Source organism: Rana temporaria, chromosome 2 (assembly GCF_905171775.1).
Source record: "Rana temporaria chromosome 2, aRanTem1.1, whole genome shotgun sequence".
Taxonomy (NCBI): Eukaryota; Metazoa; Chordata; class Amphibia; order Anura; family Ranidae; genus Rana; species Rana temporaria.
In genome coordinates, this window is record NC_053490.1 from 372,159,040 (window position 1) to 372,175,445 (window position 16,406).

Below are 16,406 nucleotides of genomic sequence, written 5' to 3' on the forward strand. Positions count from 1 at the left end.
TCAATCCCTCCAGGTGGATGTCATATGACGTCCTGGGCTAGGGGGTGCACGTGCGCCCACCGCATCGCTCGGGACCCGGTGCGAGTGCCCGGCGGCCGCGATGTCCGCCGGGCACACGCGATTACCTGCAATCACGGCAGGACCGTGGATCTGTGTGTGTAAACACACAGATCCATGTCCTGTCAGAGGTGAGGAGACCGATGTGTGTTCCCAGTACAGAGGAACACAGATCGGTCTCCTCCCCTTGCAAGTCACCTCCCCCTACAGTAAGAATCACTCACTAGGAAACATATTAACCCCTTGATCGCCCCCTAGTGTTAACCCCTTTCCTGCCAGTCACATTTACACAGTAATCAGTGCAGTTTTATAGCACTGATCGCTGTATAAATGTGAATGGTCCCAAAAACTTGTCAAAAGTGTCCAATGTGTCTGTCGCAATGTCAAAAAAAATCGCAGATTGCCGCCATTACTAGTAAAAAAAAATAAAAAAAAATGCCATAAAACTATGCCCTATTTTGTAGATGCTATAACTTTTGCGCAAACTATCAATCAATAAATGCTTACTGCGATTTTTTTACCAAAAATATGTAGAAGAATACGCATCGGTCTAAACTGAGGAAAACATTTTTTTTTAAATTGTGATATTTATTAAATCAAAAAGTAAAAAAATATTATATTTTTTTCAAAATTGTCGCTCTTCTTTTGTTTATAGCGCAAAAAATTAAAACCGCAGAGGTGATCAAATACCACCAAACAAAAGCTCTATTTGTGGGGGAAAAAAATCAGTTGGGTACAGTGTTGCATGACTGCGCAATTGTCATTCAAAGTGCGACAGCGCTGAAAACTAAACATTGGTCTGGGCAGGAAGGGGGTGAAAATGCCCTGTATTGAAGCGGTTAAAGTGGTTGTAAACCCTGGTACACCACTTTTACCTACAGTTGCACAGTTTAGGAGATATTCGCTGTATCAGCACGGCATCGGCACATGCACACTAAAGAAACGGCCCACTCGAGTAATTTCTTCAGTAGCCATGCCCGACAGCTCCCGTCCTCATGCGCGAGAGTAACGTCTTCGCAGCTCCGGCCAATGACAAACGTGGAAATAACTCTGGGAGACATGTCGTCGGTCACAGCGGTGTGCGGGGACCACTGTGAGGGCTTTGATCTAAGGTAAGTATTTCATAATGAGCTAGTATGCGATGCATCTTGCAGGGTTTTTTTTTTTTTGAGTTTATAATCACTTTAACTACTAGCCGACCGCGCACCGTCATTATACGGCGGCAGGTCAGCTCTCCTGGGCGAGAGGCCGTAGCTATACGTCCGCTCTTCAAGCGGCCACTAGGCCGCCCCGACTCCCGTGCGTGTGCCCGGCGGGCTCGATCACCGCTGGGCACCCGCAATTGCTCGTTACAGAGCGGGGACCGGGAGCTGTGTGTGTAAACACACAGCTCTCGGTCCTGTCAGCAGGGGAAATGCTGATCTTCTGTTCATACAATGTATGAACAGAGGATCAGTGTTTCCCCTAGTGAGGCCACCCCCCCCCCCACAGTTAGAACACACCCAGGGACATACTTAACCCCTTCCCCGCCCCCTAGTGTTAACCCCTTCACTGCCAGTGGCATTTTTATAGTAATCCAATGCATTTTTATAGCACTGATCGCTATAAAAATGCCAATGGTCCCAAAAATGTGTCAAAAGTGTCCGAAGTGTCCGCCATAATGTCGCAGTACCGAAAAAAAATCGCTGATCGCCGCCATTACTAGTAAACAAAATATATTAATAAAAATGCCATAAAAATACCCCCTATTTTGTAAACGCTATAACTTTTGCGCAAACCAATCAATAAACGCTTATTGCGATTTTTTTTTACGAAAAATATGTAGAAGAATACGTATCGGCCTAAACTGAGGGAACATTTTTTTTTTTTATATATTTTTGGGGGATATTTATTACAGCAAAAAGTAAAAAAATATTCATTTTTTTCAAAATTGTCGCTTTATTTTTGTTTATAGCGCAAAAAATAAAAACCGCAGAGGTGATCAAATACCACCTAAGGAAAGCTCTATTTGTGGGAAAAAAAGGACGCCAATTTTGTTTGGGAGCCACGTCGCACGACCGTGCAATTGTCAGTTAAAGCGGCGCAGTCCCGAATCGCAAAAAAGTGCTCTGGTCTTTGGGCAGCAATATGGTCCGGGGGTTAAGTGGTTAACAATTACACATCACTTTAAAATTGTCATTATACTAACCACATTCCAGGTTATCCATTTTAATTTGCAGATATATATTTAATATATTATTGTTTTTCCTCTAATTCCTTACAAAGACCTTCTATAATCCATGGCATTGTTGTTATCTTGTGTTTTGTCCAGTACTGATATAGTGCAACGTTAGATGGGAAACAGTAGCAGCGAGTATCATAACAAGCGTGTATAGACAAAACTATACTGAAAGGATGCAAAAGATTGGGGAAGGGTTCAAGAGTTTGCAAAGAATGCATGTGATACTCTCCACCCCCACCACTCACATTCCAGCTGCCTGCTGTGATGTCATCTGAGTCACAGGAAACAGCAGAGCAGGAAGGGGGAGGGGGGGCTCTTTAAATCCTGAATAATAATAAAATAAAATCCTGTCACATCGCAGACAGATGAAAGACGGTAAATGACCCATCCTTTTCTACTCTTAGTACCTAGGATAGGCTAAATTATATCTGTGTACGCTTGTAAATATGTACTGAGTAATGTATGTGAAGGTTCAAGATGTCTGTGTGTGTGTGTGGATGTACAGACTCCTGGCTGTAAACATCATAGGAAGTGTGCACAAGTTCCAGCTACTTCATGTATTTGTCTGCCTGTCTTGTGTGATTGTATGTGAAAACAGCGACCTCTTCTACCGAGACAAGATAAATAATGCTTGAGGATGTTAGTGCTTTGTTTACATGTTTATTTACAAGGATTCATTGCTGTTAGGACTTTTTGCACAGCCACAATTGTGAGGATGGTGGGATTAAAGTATGAAATAGTTAATTTCACAGAGAAATTAAATCTTGCATCTGTTGTAGTATATGTCTGAGAAAAATTTGTGTTGTTCTTCGATTCGGACGACCGTGTAGTAACCGTGTAGTAACCATATGCTGATATTTACTGGGTATTAGTTACATTATTTCAGTAAACTAGTCAGTCTTTGTGTGTGTGTGTATATATATATATATATATATATATATATATGTGTATGTGTATGTGTGTGTGTGTGTGTGTGTGTGTGTGTGTGTGTTTGTGTTTGTGTTTGTGTTTTTTTTATATGTGCTAAATACGTTATGAAAAGCCAGCATCTGTATGTCAATGCCATACCTCTCCTGGGACCTTAGAATAGTAACTACAACCAGGATGGGTAATCAACCGAATGATCAGACAGGGAGTGAGACTGGCCATACATTATACAATTTTCTTGTTAAACTTTCCTTTAGATTTACCAAAACCAAGTAATATGAGGTCAAACCTAAACACTTTTAATTTGCATGCAATCCGGCAAGTCCTTGTACTACATAGTGTAAGGTACATCTAAAGGAAATTGAATAAGAAAATTGTATAATGTATGGCCAGCTTTACTGCAACTTTTAGTTTACTAAACAGATGCAAATTTGGAAGCAATAATTTAAAGCAGTGTCTGGATGGCAAAAACATACATACACTGCAAAAATAGTAGCAGAGAATAGTACTGTTATGCCCTGTACACGCGATCAGTTTCCGTCGGAATAAACTCTGATGGGTTTTTCCGACGGAATTCCATTCAAGCTGTCTTGCATACACAGTGGGCCAGATTCACAAAGAGATATGACGGTGTATCTCCTGATACACCATCGTATCTCTGACTTTGGCTGGGTTCACACTACGGTTTTCCCGTCCGTCAGCCGCATACGATTTCAGTATTGAAAACGTACGGGCCCGGACGGGAAAACGTAGAGATAGACAATGCATTGCAAATCGTATGCACTCGGATGCATCCGGGTGCGTACGATTTGCTGGCAAAACGTTTTTTAAACGTACGCAAAACCGTGTTCAACCACGGTTTTGCGGTCGTTTTTAAAACAGTATGGCAACCGCATACGTTTTCCTTTAACATTAATGTTAATGGAAAACGCACATATGTGCGGTGCCATACGTTCCCGTCCGTTTCAGCCGCATACGTTTTTTCATATAAATCGTATGCGGCTGACGGACGGGAAAACCGTAGTGTGAACCCAGCCTTACATTGGTCTTATCTATGCGCCTGATTCATAGAATCAGTTACGCATAGATATTGCTAAGATCCGACAGGTGTAACTGTGTTACACCGTCGGATCTTATTTTTAATTTAAAAATGGCGCGGGGGGCGTTCCCGCTGATTTACGTTGAATAATATGTAAATCAGCGAGATACGCGAATTCACGAACGTACGCGGACCCGACGCAGTGTTGTTACGATGTTTCCGAAGCGGCTTTCCCGGCGTATACTTACCCCTGCTTCTATGAGGCGCAGCCAATGTTAAGTATAGCCGTCGTTCCCGCGTCGATTTTGAATTTTTTTACGTCGTTTGCATAAATCGTTCTGTAATACGGATGGACGTCGTTTACGTAAGCGTCGAAACCAGCAATGCATGCCGGGAAAATTCACGGACTGCGCATGCTCATTTAATTTGGCGCGGGGACGCGCCTGATTTAAATAGTACACTCCCCCTAGCCGCGGAATTTGAATTCCGCCGGGGGATTTGCGATACGCCGCAGCAAGTTTGGAGGTAAGTGGTTTGTGAATTACCCACTTGCCTCTCAAACTTGCGGCAGGGTATCTTAAATCAGATAGATCACGCGGATCTAAAGATCCGCTGATCTACCTGAATCTGGCCCACTGTCACACCAAATTCCGAACGTCAAAAACGCAGTGACGTACAACACGTACAACGAGCCGAGAAAAATGAAGTTCAATGCTTCCGAGCATGCGTCGACTTGATTCTGAGCATGCATGTTTTTTTCTCCGTCGGGGGTTCCATACAGACGAACGGAATTTCTGGCGGGGAAAAAAAGAGAACATGTTCTCTTTCTAACTCTGTCGGAATTTCCGACGGAAAAAGTCAGATGGAGCATACACACGGTCGGAATATCTGATGAAAAAATTCCGTCTGACTTTTTCCATCGGAAATTCTGATGGTGTGTATGAGGCAATAGTCATTGATTAATGCAGAAAGTTTGGAATATAAGTGAAAGCTTTTAGTGCCGGTTCCCATAAGGGCAGCTTCAAAGTCATCCGACTCTGAAGCCGCCCCGTACAGCGCGACTTGAAAAACGACTTCTGCACAGAAATCAATGCAAGCCGCTCCGGAGTCGCCTCAAAGTATTATTATACAGGATTTATATAGCGCCAACAGTTTGCGCAGCACTTTACAACATGGAGGCAGATAGTACACTTACAATACAAGTCAATACAGAGGGATCAGAGGGCCCCGCTTGTTAGAGCTTACAATCTAGAGTAGTACAGGAAAATAAATTTTAGTCGGTCCTATTAGAACGGTTCCATTGCAATGCATGGAGCGCAACTTGACAGGTCGCCCCTGTGTGAACTGGCACTTACTGACTAACTTATGTTAACAACTTGCCGACCACGTCCTGTACATATACGTTGGCAGAATGGCACGGCTGCACGAAGCAACGTACAGGTACATTGCTTTGAATTTGCCACCATCCGGGGCACACGAGCTCCGTGACCGTGCCCGCGGGACACGCAGACTCGATATCTGCTGGTGTCCCGCGATCGTGTCACGGAGCGACAGAACGGGGAGATGCCATTGTAAACAAGGCATCTCCCTGTTCTGCCTTGTGACAGGACACTGATCTACTGCTCTCTGTCATCGAAAGCAGTGATCAGTGTCATGTCACTGGTAGCCCAGCCCCCACACAGCTAGAATCACTCCCTGGGACACACTTAACCCCTTCCTTGTTCCCTAGTGGTTAACCCCTTCCCTGCCAGTGTCATTTACACAGTAATCAGTGTATTTTTATAGCACTGATCGCTGTATAAATGACAATGGTCCCAAAATAGCTTCAAAAGTGTCCGCCATAATGTTGCAGTCACGATAAAAAACGCAGATCGCCGCCATTACTAGTAAAAAAATAATAATAATAAAAATGCCATAAAACGACCCCCTATTTTGTAGACGCTATAACTCTTGCGCAAACCAATCCATAAACGTTTGAGCGGCGGGGAGAGGCTGTCTCAGCAGCTCACTGATACGCTGATCCCTCACGCTGATATGCTGAGACTGCCATCAATCAGGGCAGCTGGCGGATCCCGACTTGGGAAGTCGTGATGATGCGCTGCCCCGACTGATGGCAGTGACGTCAGCGGAGAGCGAACTTCAGACCCAGTGGCGTCACTAGGGTTGGTGTCACCCGGTGCGGAAAAAATTGGTGTCACCCCCCCGACCAACTATAGTCCCCCTTCAGTACAGACCACCCTCCCTCATTATAGACCCCCCCCCACTAAGTACAGACTCCCTTTCCTCAATATAACCACCTCCCATTAAGTACATACCCCCCTCCATCAGTATAGACCTCCCCTCAGTGCAGACCCCCCCCATCAGCATAGACACCCCCCAGAACAGACCCCTTCCATAAGCATAAACCCCCCTCAGTGCAGCCCCTCTCCATAAGCATTGATCCCCCTCAGTGCAGACCCCTCCTCAGTGCAGGCCCCCCTCTCTATAAGCAAAGTGGATCCCCCTCAGTGCAGCCCCCCTCCATAAACATAGATCCCCCTCAGGGCAGACCCCCTCTCCATAAGCATAGATCCCCCTCAGTGCAAACCCCCTCTCCATAAGCATAGACCCCCCTCAATGCAGGCCCCCTCTCCATAAGCATAGTAGACCCCCCTCAGTGCAGCCCCCCTCCATAAACATAGATCCCCCTCAGGGCAGACCCCCCTCTCCATAAGCAGAGATCTCCCTCAGTGCAACCCCCCTCTCCATAAGCATAGACCCCCCTCAATGCATGCCCCCTCTCCATAAGCATAGTAGACCCCCCTCAGTGCAGCCCCCCTCCATAAACATAGATCCCCCTCAGGGCAGACCCACCTCTCCATAAGCAGAGATCTCCCTCAGTGCAAACCCCCCTCTCCATAAGCATAGACCCCCCTCAATGCAGGCCCCCTGTACATAAGCATAGACCCCCCTCAATGCAGGCCCCCTCTCTCCGCTGAAAACGGGTCAAAACGAAAGACACTCCTGTGACCCAGAGGAGAAGCCCAGCCAAAAAAGCGGTAATTACTGCTGCTCTATTGCTTTCATTTAGCCAATAAAGAGTTTCACTTATACTACAGAATAATAAAAGTTGACAAACATATGAAAGCTGCACGGCATGGACTCTTTACAGCAGTGTCTCTGTGACTCCTTCAGGGTAACATGGCTGTATAACATAGGGGTTGATTTATTAAAGTCAAATAGACTTTGCAAGAGCATTTGCTCCAGAGCTTAGTAAATTAGCAGAATCTCTGCTGACTTCAATCATCCATTCATGTGCAAGCAAAAGTGCTGTATTTTTTATTTCTCTTGCATGTGATTGGATATTCTTTGCAAAGTGAAGCTTTACCTCATTTACCAAGCTGTAGAGCAACTGCCTTTCGTAAATCAACCCCATGGTCTCTATAAGTCTCTCAGGCTGGATTCACACTTGAACTTTGCGTTTTTGAGCTTCGGTTTCTTTGCCAAGTTCTCAAACAGTTGTTCAGCGGTTCATTTGCGTTTTAGCTGCGGATTTGCTGACCTGGGAGAGGGGAGGAATGTCTCGCTGTTATCATGAGGGGGAACTCCACGCCAAATTTTAAATAAAAACCCAGCATGGGTTCCCTTCCAGGAGCATACCAAGCCCTTCGGTCTGGTATGGATTTTAAGCGGAACCCCAACGCGGAAAAAACAGTGTGGGGGTTCCCCCCAAAATCCTTTCCAGACCCTTATCCGAGCACGCAGCCCGGCCGGTCAGGAAAGGCTGTGGGAACGAGCAAACGACCCCCCCCCCCGCTGAACCGTACCAGGCCACATGCCCTCAACATGGGGGGGTGGTTGCTTTAGGGCAGGGGGCGCCCTGCGGCCCCCACCCCAAAGCACCTTGCCCCCATGTTGATGAGGACAAGGGCCTCTTCCCGACAAACCTGGCCATTGGTTGTCGGGGTCTGCGGGCGTGGGGCTTATCGGAATCCGGGAACCCCCTTTAATAAGGGGGCCCTCAGATCCCGGCCCCCCACCCTATGTGAATGAGTATGGGGTACATCGTACCCCTATCCATTCACCTGGTGGAAAAAATGTCAATAAAAAAACACAGGTGTAGGTCTTCTTCCGACTCCGGGGGTCTTCTTTAGACTTTGGGGGTCTCTTCCCACTCTCCGGCCTCTTTTATCGCTCTCTGGTGCCTTCTTAGGGCTCTCCGGTTCTTCTCTCGCTGCTCGGTGCTTTCTGCCTTCTGCCGGGCACCTCCGCTGTCTTCTGCCAGCTCTTTTACTAGCGGTGGCCCAGTCTTCGTCGCCGTCTTCCCTCTTCTCTTCTTGAGATGTTGACACGGCGCTTCCTCCCGATTTATATAGGCATGGGGCGTGGTCGCCAGGTGATGCCACCCGGCGACCACGCCCCCATATGACGTCACAGTCCTGGGGAAGCGTTGTGTCAACATCTCAAGAAGAGAAGAGGGAAGAAGGCGACGAAGACCGGGCCACCAGAGAGTGCGGAGAAGGCACCGACCGGAGAGCGGGAGATAAGGCCGGAGAGTCGGAAGAGACCCCCGAAGTCGGAGGAGACCCCCAAAGTTGGAAGAACACCTCCGGAGTCAGAAGAAGACCCCCAGAGCTGCCCAATAAATTACTTTAACCACTTCAGCCCCAGACCATTTTGCTAATCAATGACCGGGCCACTTTCTGCGATTCGGCACAGCGTCGCTTTAACTGACAATTGCACGGTCGTGCGACGTGGCTCGCAAACAAAATTGGCGTTACTTTTTTCCCCACAAATAGAGCTTTCTTTTGGTGGTATTTGAAAAAAATCATAGTGCAAAAATATTTTTTTGTGCTATAAACAAAAATAGAGCGACAATTTGCTGTAATAAATATCCCCCAAAAATATATAAAAAAACTATTTTTTTCCTCAGTTTAGGCCGATACGTATTCTTCTACATATTTTTTAGGAAAAAAAATCACAATAAGCGTCTACAAAATAGGGGATAGTTTTATGGCATTTTTATTAATATTTTTTTTTTTACTAGTAATGGTGGCGATCTGCGATTTTTTTTAATCGCTACTGCGACCTTATGGCGGACACTTCGGACACTTTTGACACATTTTTGGGACCATTGGCATTTTTATGGCAATCAGTGCTATAAAAATGCATTGATTACTGTAAAAATTTCACTGGCAGGGAAGGGGTTAACACTAGGGGGCGAGGAAGGGGTTAATTATGTTCCCTAGGTCTGTTCTAACTGAAGGGAGGGTGGGAATGACTAGGGGAAATGACAGATCGCTGTTCATACACAGCTCCCGGTTCTCGCTCTGTAACGAGTGACCGTGGGTGCCCGGCGGTGATCGCGCCCGCCGGGCACGCGCGTCGACACCAGGGGCGAGCAGGGGGCGCGCGCGTGCCTCCGGCGACACGCATACGCCCCTAATGGCTGAAATGCGAAATTACGTAATATTACGTGATTTCGCACAGCTGAGCCGACCTGCCGCCGTAAAACTGCAGCTGGTCGGCTAGTGGTTAAAAACCTGTGTAGTGTGTTTTTCAATTGACATTTTTTTTCCACCAGGTGAATGGGTAGGGGTACCCCATACTCATCCACATAGGGTGGGGGGCCCCTTATTAAAGGGTGCTCCCGGATTCTGATAAGCCCCCCGCCCGCAGACCCCGACAACCAACGGCCAGGGTTGTCGGGAAGAGGCCCTTGTCCTCATCAACATGGGGGCAAGGTGCTTTGGGGTAGGGGGGCGGGCGCCCCCTGCCCCAAAGCACCCACCCCCCAATGTTAAGGTCATGGGAGGGGGGGCGCTCACTCGTCCCCACCTCCTTTCCTGACCGGCCGGGCTGCGTGCTCGGATAAGGGTCTGGTATGGATTTTGGGGGGAACCCCAATGCTGTTTTTTCCACGTAAGGATTACGCTTAAAATCCATATTAGACCTAAGGGCCTGGTATGCTCCTGGAGGGGAACCCATGCCAATTTTTTATTTATAATTTGGCGTGGAGTTCCCCCTCATGATCCCTGTTCAGAACGAAACACTTGTGCCAATTTAGATGCTTGCCCATAGAAGATAATGGGCCTGAATTCGCACCTGAGCCGCACCGCAATGCCTAGAAAACGCACACGTTTTTTGGGCAATGTGCAGTGTGAATGCTTTGCACATATGTGAACCAGCCTCATTAAAATCATGTGTATTTTATAATGTTTTGCGAATTGGATGCGGTTTAAGCCGCAACCAATTCGCATAGGTGTGAACAGGGTCTCAAGGCTGAAAACCACTACTTTAGTAAAACAATAAAGAACACAGCTTAACGCAATTATCCTCATTGAAAGCATCCCTCACAGTGAAGTCAAAGGTAGCTCTGGTAACACAGATGAAGAGCCAGAGGGATCCAAGGAGAAAGGGCTACCCCAATGGAATTTAAGTACTCTGGTAGCAATTGGGGAGGTGCTCCTCAGAGTAGCTGAGTCTTCTAAAGCATCTGTGAGCTATTTGGTTGACGCCTGGCTGTCTGCATGCTGGTTTTGCCAGTGAAGGGTCACTCACCTGGCTGCAGATCATTTGCTCAGCTACTTCAGTCTTATGAGGTGCTGCCTCTCTAAACTGCTGAGGGAGGGAAGCAGAGGAATTTATACTTCCAGGGCATGTCCAGGAAACCAATGAGTTGTGGGAAGTAGCATTAAAGGGGCCTGCCCCTGCACATGAGTATGGGTTAGGTCGAGTGGGTATTTATTAGCATGCCACAAAGCTTGTGATCTGGGGAGTAGTTTGGCTTGAATGTGTGTATTTGGTATGTGGAGGGCTTCCCCAGTGCAATACTATTAGGAATGCAAAATATGTTTAGCACCACCCCCGTAGGAGCTGCTGGATTAGATTTTGAGCCTTGCATGTTACCTCAACATTCGTTATCTAGGGGAAGAAAGTTTGTAAAGAACTCCAATGTCCACACAAGTTGTAAAACCTTTAGCTGTTTTATTTTTCTCCTAACTTGCAAGAAAGTAGAAGGATGGAGGAGCAGGGGAAGGTTCAGGCGCATGGTACAGATCACTGGGGAAAACTTTTAAGTCCCAAAAAGGTCACTCACCACTTCCTCTCGAGTGGGTATTGCTCACCCGGATAGGCCTCTCTCCCCTGGCCTAGCAGCCGGAATGATGCTCGAACAATGATCAGTAACAGTCTCTGCCACAGACTGGTTGCAAGCAAATGTGAACAGTCCGGAATCCTCTGCCACAGTATTTGGTACCCAAACTTCCAGCCATACAGTTTAAGAGCCTTTAAGCCGATCCGGTGAAACTGTAGGGTAACATGGATTGTAGATCGTCCCTTAGTAGAGTCACCAGGCCTCTCCCGAGACATGAGCCTTCTGCTTGGTCCCATCCTGGGAAGGTCCTCCCCTGGTTTTCTCCATTAAATAACTTCCCATCCGGACAGCTCAGGATCACTTGAAATCATAGGCCCCAGTCAGGATGGCTGGGCCTACTTGGTAGAAGTACAGCCTCGAGCCAACAAGGCCCCGAGGCTCGATGACCATCACGGACCTCGAGCCAGGAGGGCCTAGAGTCAGAGCTTCTCACAACATGGCGTCTGTCCCTTAAGTATCCTTCCCCAGCATGCCCAGTAGGAAGACCACTCCCACTGGGCTGCTCCCGGGAAAAGACACCCAATGCACCGTAGCCTGCCTGAATTCCAACATTGGCCGGTGGTGGTATCGCCACCTACAGGCAACAGTGGGAAAATCCCTCCAAGCATAGCCACAGCCAGAACAGAGGCTGATTTTTGTATCACTCATCAAAGTCTGAGCCAATTATCAGCTCAGACACCCACTAAATTTAACATAGCGCCTGGTCATCAGGAGCAGGGCGCTACATATGCCTTTAGTAGGTCCTTTGATATTATTAAGTACACATTGGAATCCTCATAATACGCATAATATTGAATGCAAATAAGATCTCGTTACCCCAGGCACCTACTCCTCTGATATAATCCTCCCTCAGAGCTTATTTGCATAAAAATGGGAAGGAGGTAAGGTGTCTTATAAACCTATACAAAAATCAATAAAAATGGAGTGTGCAATAATATTATTGGATAGGGTAGAGAAGGATTAGAACCTATTTCCTGTAAAATTGCTGTCTTTATTCCTCCTGGTGAGATTCACCCTAATTGACATGTTGGTCATTGTCACCAAGACATATAGCGATGGTAAATGTTAGAGGTGAGGGTAAATCTTCCTATGGGAACACCTGTTCCTTTGACAACTAAAGGCTGGTACACACAGGCCGAATATCAGCAAGTATCAGCCAGTTCAACAGAAATTGGCCGAAATTCAGCCAGGGTTTACAGCAGCCTGTCCGGCGCCTGTTGACAGGCGAGCTCCTCGGCTTTTTTTTTTTCTTCAGCCTGCTTGGTTGAATGAAAAAAAAAGAAGAAATACCTGTGTGTACCAGACTTAAAGTGCAGTTCCACTCATTTGTAAGTTTATTAAAAGTCAGTAGCTACAAAAATTCTAGCTGCTGACTTTTAATAAACAGCCACTCACCTGTCCCATGATCCAGCGATGCGGCTGGTTGAAGTCTCGCTCCTCTCCCCCGCCTCTCCGCGGCGCTGGCATTGCAAGTGTGGGCACACGGATGTAACAGCTTGTGGCTTCACAGCCGAGTGTGCACTGCACATGGGGCGGAGTTCGGATCTGAGCTGAGAGCTAGGGGAAAACAGGAAAGAGATCTTGCGTCAGTGGCGGCAGCCATATTTTTGGAGCTAGAAGCAGTTCTGGTGTCAAAAACAGTCCTGATTTCCCAGGACAAAAGCAAAATCCCAGGATTTTAATCTGGATGGCCTCCGATCAGGACGAGGATCCAAAAATCTGGATTTTCCCCGGGAAAATCGGGACTGTTGGCAAGTATGCTTGGGTATATGCTGTCCAGTTCTGGGCACCAGTCCATGCTGGGCGGAGGTGGGGATATATTATGGAGAGGGATGGGTGATGCTGGATGGAGGTGGGGATATATTATGGAGAGGGATGGATGGTGCTGGGCGTAGGTGAGGATATATTATAGAGAGGGATGGATGGTGCTGGGCATTGATTGGGGGGATACATTGTGGAGACTGGAGGGATAGATGGTGCTGGGTGGGGATGAAGATGATTGAGTTGCATTGTTAAAATGGATGAGGATTTCTCTGGGTGGAGATCAGAGTTACATAGTAAAGAGGCTCTCCACAATGTAACTCTCCATCTCCACTCAGAGTCATGCTCATCCATTTTCACAATGCAACTCAATCATGCCAGCTTGTTAACCAAGGAGAAAGAGATTAAATAAAGTCCAAATCGACTACAGCACAGGGGGCACAGCAGCACACACTAACTTTTTGTGAGTTACCCTCCACGCTGCTCATATCTATCTGCATGCACCTTATAGGGCTGGGTCTACGTTCACTGCTGACCACACCCCTGCCCGTGTCCTAGCCAATCATATTGCAAACCAACCTCGTAGCAGCCGGGGGGGGGGGGGTGCTAGTCAGAGAGGCGGCACATGCTCACTCGGGTTTGCTGTATTATTATATGATAATCTCCTCTTCTCTATAACGAGTGGGGGTGGGGGGGCTAGTGAAAGTGAAAGGAGGCGGAGGGGATTCATTTTCCTTCTCTATAGTGGGCACATGCCAGCGGCGGCGCAGGTGCTGCTGTAGGGGGAGCGGGCCCCTTGGGACACTCGGGCCCCTTACATGAGTACTGCCTGTACCCCCTGATGGCGCCCTGTCCCTGTATCTTGAGGTCGTTCAGGTGCTTATCTAATAGTTTTTTTAAACTATCGATCGATGCTCCCCGCTGAGACCATCGCCTGTGGAAGGGAATTCCACATCCTAGCCGCTCTTACAGTAAGAAACCCTCTACGCAGTTTAAGGTTAAACCTCTTTTCTTCTAATTGTAGTGAGTGGCCACATGACTTATTAAACTCCCTTCTGCGAAAAGTGTTATCCCTATTGTGGGTCACCAGTACGGTATTTGTAAATTTGAAATCATAGCCCCTCTCAAGCACCTCTCCAAAGAGAATAAGTTCAGTGCTCACAACATTTCTTCATAACTAATATCCTCCAGTCTCTTTATTAGCTTTGTTGCCCTCTCTGGATGAAGGCGCACAAGGGTACTTTTGGACAGCAGTATTGTCAGTTCAGTTGGGAGAGGGGGTGTTAAATGGACTAGCAGATTTAAATACACTAACAAACTTTGCCAAACTCCAGCTAATACTTTATACCTGCACAAGTGCCCCCATTGGAAGCAGCTTGCTATAGGGCACTTGGCGGGAGGAAGGGGGGGAGCCAGGAGCGCCAGCGGGGACACCAAAAGAGGAGGATTGGGGCTGCTCTGTGCAAAACCCTATCACAGAGCGGGTATTTATGACTTGTTTGTTATTTAAAAAAAATACATTTACAATCACTTTAATGTATTTTTTTTATGGGTGTTTGTTACAAGGTTTTCAAAGTCTTTGTGATTGAAATTTCAGAGCACTTTGGACTCATTTCAGAGACTAAGATCAGTGACCCAATGGGATTTCCATAGTAGTAAGTCCACTTTGGACAATATCTAATTCTAATGTGTTGAAATATTTGCATGGAAACCTTCTCATTTTAATTAAACAGACCATTAAAAGATTGCACAAACCCTGTGTTTTATATTAAATAGATTCTCCAAGTGCTGTATAAAGACTCACATTCTTTTAAAGTACTGCTGGATTAATGAAATAGTTTAATAATGTCACATTCTTTGTTGTTTGTGGCATTAGCAGGTAATTTGAATGCATTTCTGACTCTTTAAAACTCCAGTGGAATCCCAATTTTGACATCTCTGAAGGTCATAGGATATAAATAACGTTGTCATACATTCTGTATATAGTAGCCAGTATTGGGAAGATAGGTATCTCCAAGCTTTAGTCCTAAGGTTGTTTATGAATTGGAGAGATACCAAACATTATTCAGAAACACAAGGAATTGTTAGGGTAGTAAGCAATGTTAATAAATGCAAGCTTACAGAAAATCTATTGTGAGGAACTTAAAGCGAGAGTTCACCCGAAATTTTTTTTTTAACATTAGATTGATGCTCATTTTGTCAAGGGGAATCGGGTCGTTTTTTTAAAATCGAAGCAGTACTTACCGTTTTAGAGAGCGATCTTCTCCGCCGCTTCCGGGTATGGTCTTCGGGACTGGGCATTCCTATTTGATTGACAGGCTTCCGACAGGCTTCCGACGAGTAGCCGAAAGAAGCCGAACGTCGGTGTGGCTCTATACGGCGCCTGCGCACCGACGTTCGGCTACTTCCGGAAAATCGTGACACGTTGTATGCGATCGTCGGAAGCCTGTCAATCAAGTAGGAACGCCCAGTCCCGCAGCCCATACCCGGAAGCAGCGGAGAAGATGCATCTCTAAAACGGTAAGTACTGCTTCGATTGTAAAAAAAACACCCGATTCCCCTTGACAAAACGAGCCTCAATCTAATGTTAAAAAAAAAGGTTTTTGGGTGAACCTCCACTTTAATACATGCCAAAGGTTGTCACCTAAAGCATGTAATATTCTGACAACAGCAGGGACATTACAGGACTTTGCAGAGTCTGTTCTGTGTAAGAATAATAATAGTAATTGTGCGACTTCATCCAAAATCGCACAATTTCAAAGCTGCATTTCAGTGCCACTTGAAAGACATTTGTGCGGCTTCATGTACAGATGTCTATTGAAGTCGCACCCGAAGTCGCCAAAAGTAGTGCAGGAACGACTTTCGCGAATTGGTGTGGCGCTGCAAAGTCGGCGTCGAACTGATTGGACCGGCGCAATTGCCGACAATTAGCTGAGACTTGTCGTGTGATTTGACCTGTCAAATCACATGACAAATCTCTCCAATGTGAACGAGGGCTTGTGGTCAGAAAGAAACTGGCTCAGGTGGTCTAACTAATGCACATAAAACTAGTCTGTGCTTCTTAGGCCTGGTTCACACCTATGTGAGTTTTCAGTTTTGCAGAAACATTGATAGGTGCCACTGAAGGACACTAATAGGTGGTACTGATAGATGGCACTGATAGCTGGCAGTGATGGGCACTGGTAGGTGACACTGATAGGCAGCACTGCTAGGTGGCACTGATGAGGCATTGATTGGCACCACTGGTGGGCAGTGATAGGTGCCAC

General features: G+C 46.6%; 1 protein-coding gene across 1 annotated transcript in view; it reads left to right on the forward strand.

Moving 5' to 3' along the window:
• Positions 1 to 2,551: 2,551 nt before the first annotated feature.
• Positions 2,552 to 16,406, forward strand: part of PPARD (peroxisome proliferator activated receptor delta) — a 57,264-nt gene continuing 43,409 nt past the window's right edge. Inside the window, exon 1 of the mRNA XM_040337796.1 lies at positions 2,552 to 2,653. Coding sequence (XP_040193730.1) covers positions 2,644 to 2,653 — 10 coding nt within the window. The 5' untranslated portion in view covers positions 2,552 to 2,643. The remainder of the gene's footprint in view (positions 2,654 to 16,406) is intronic.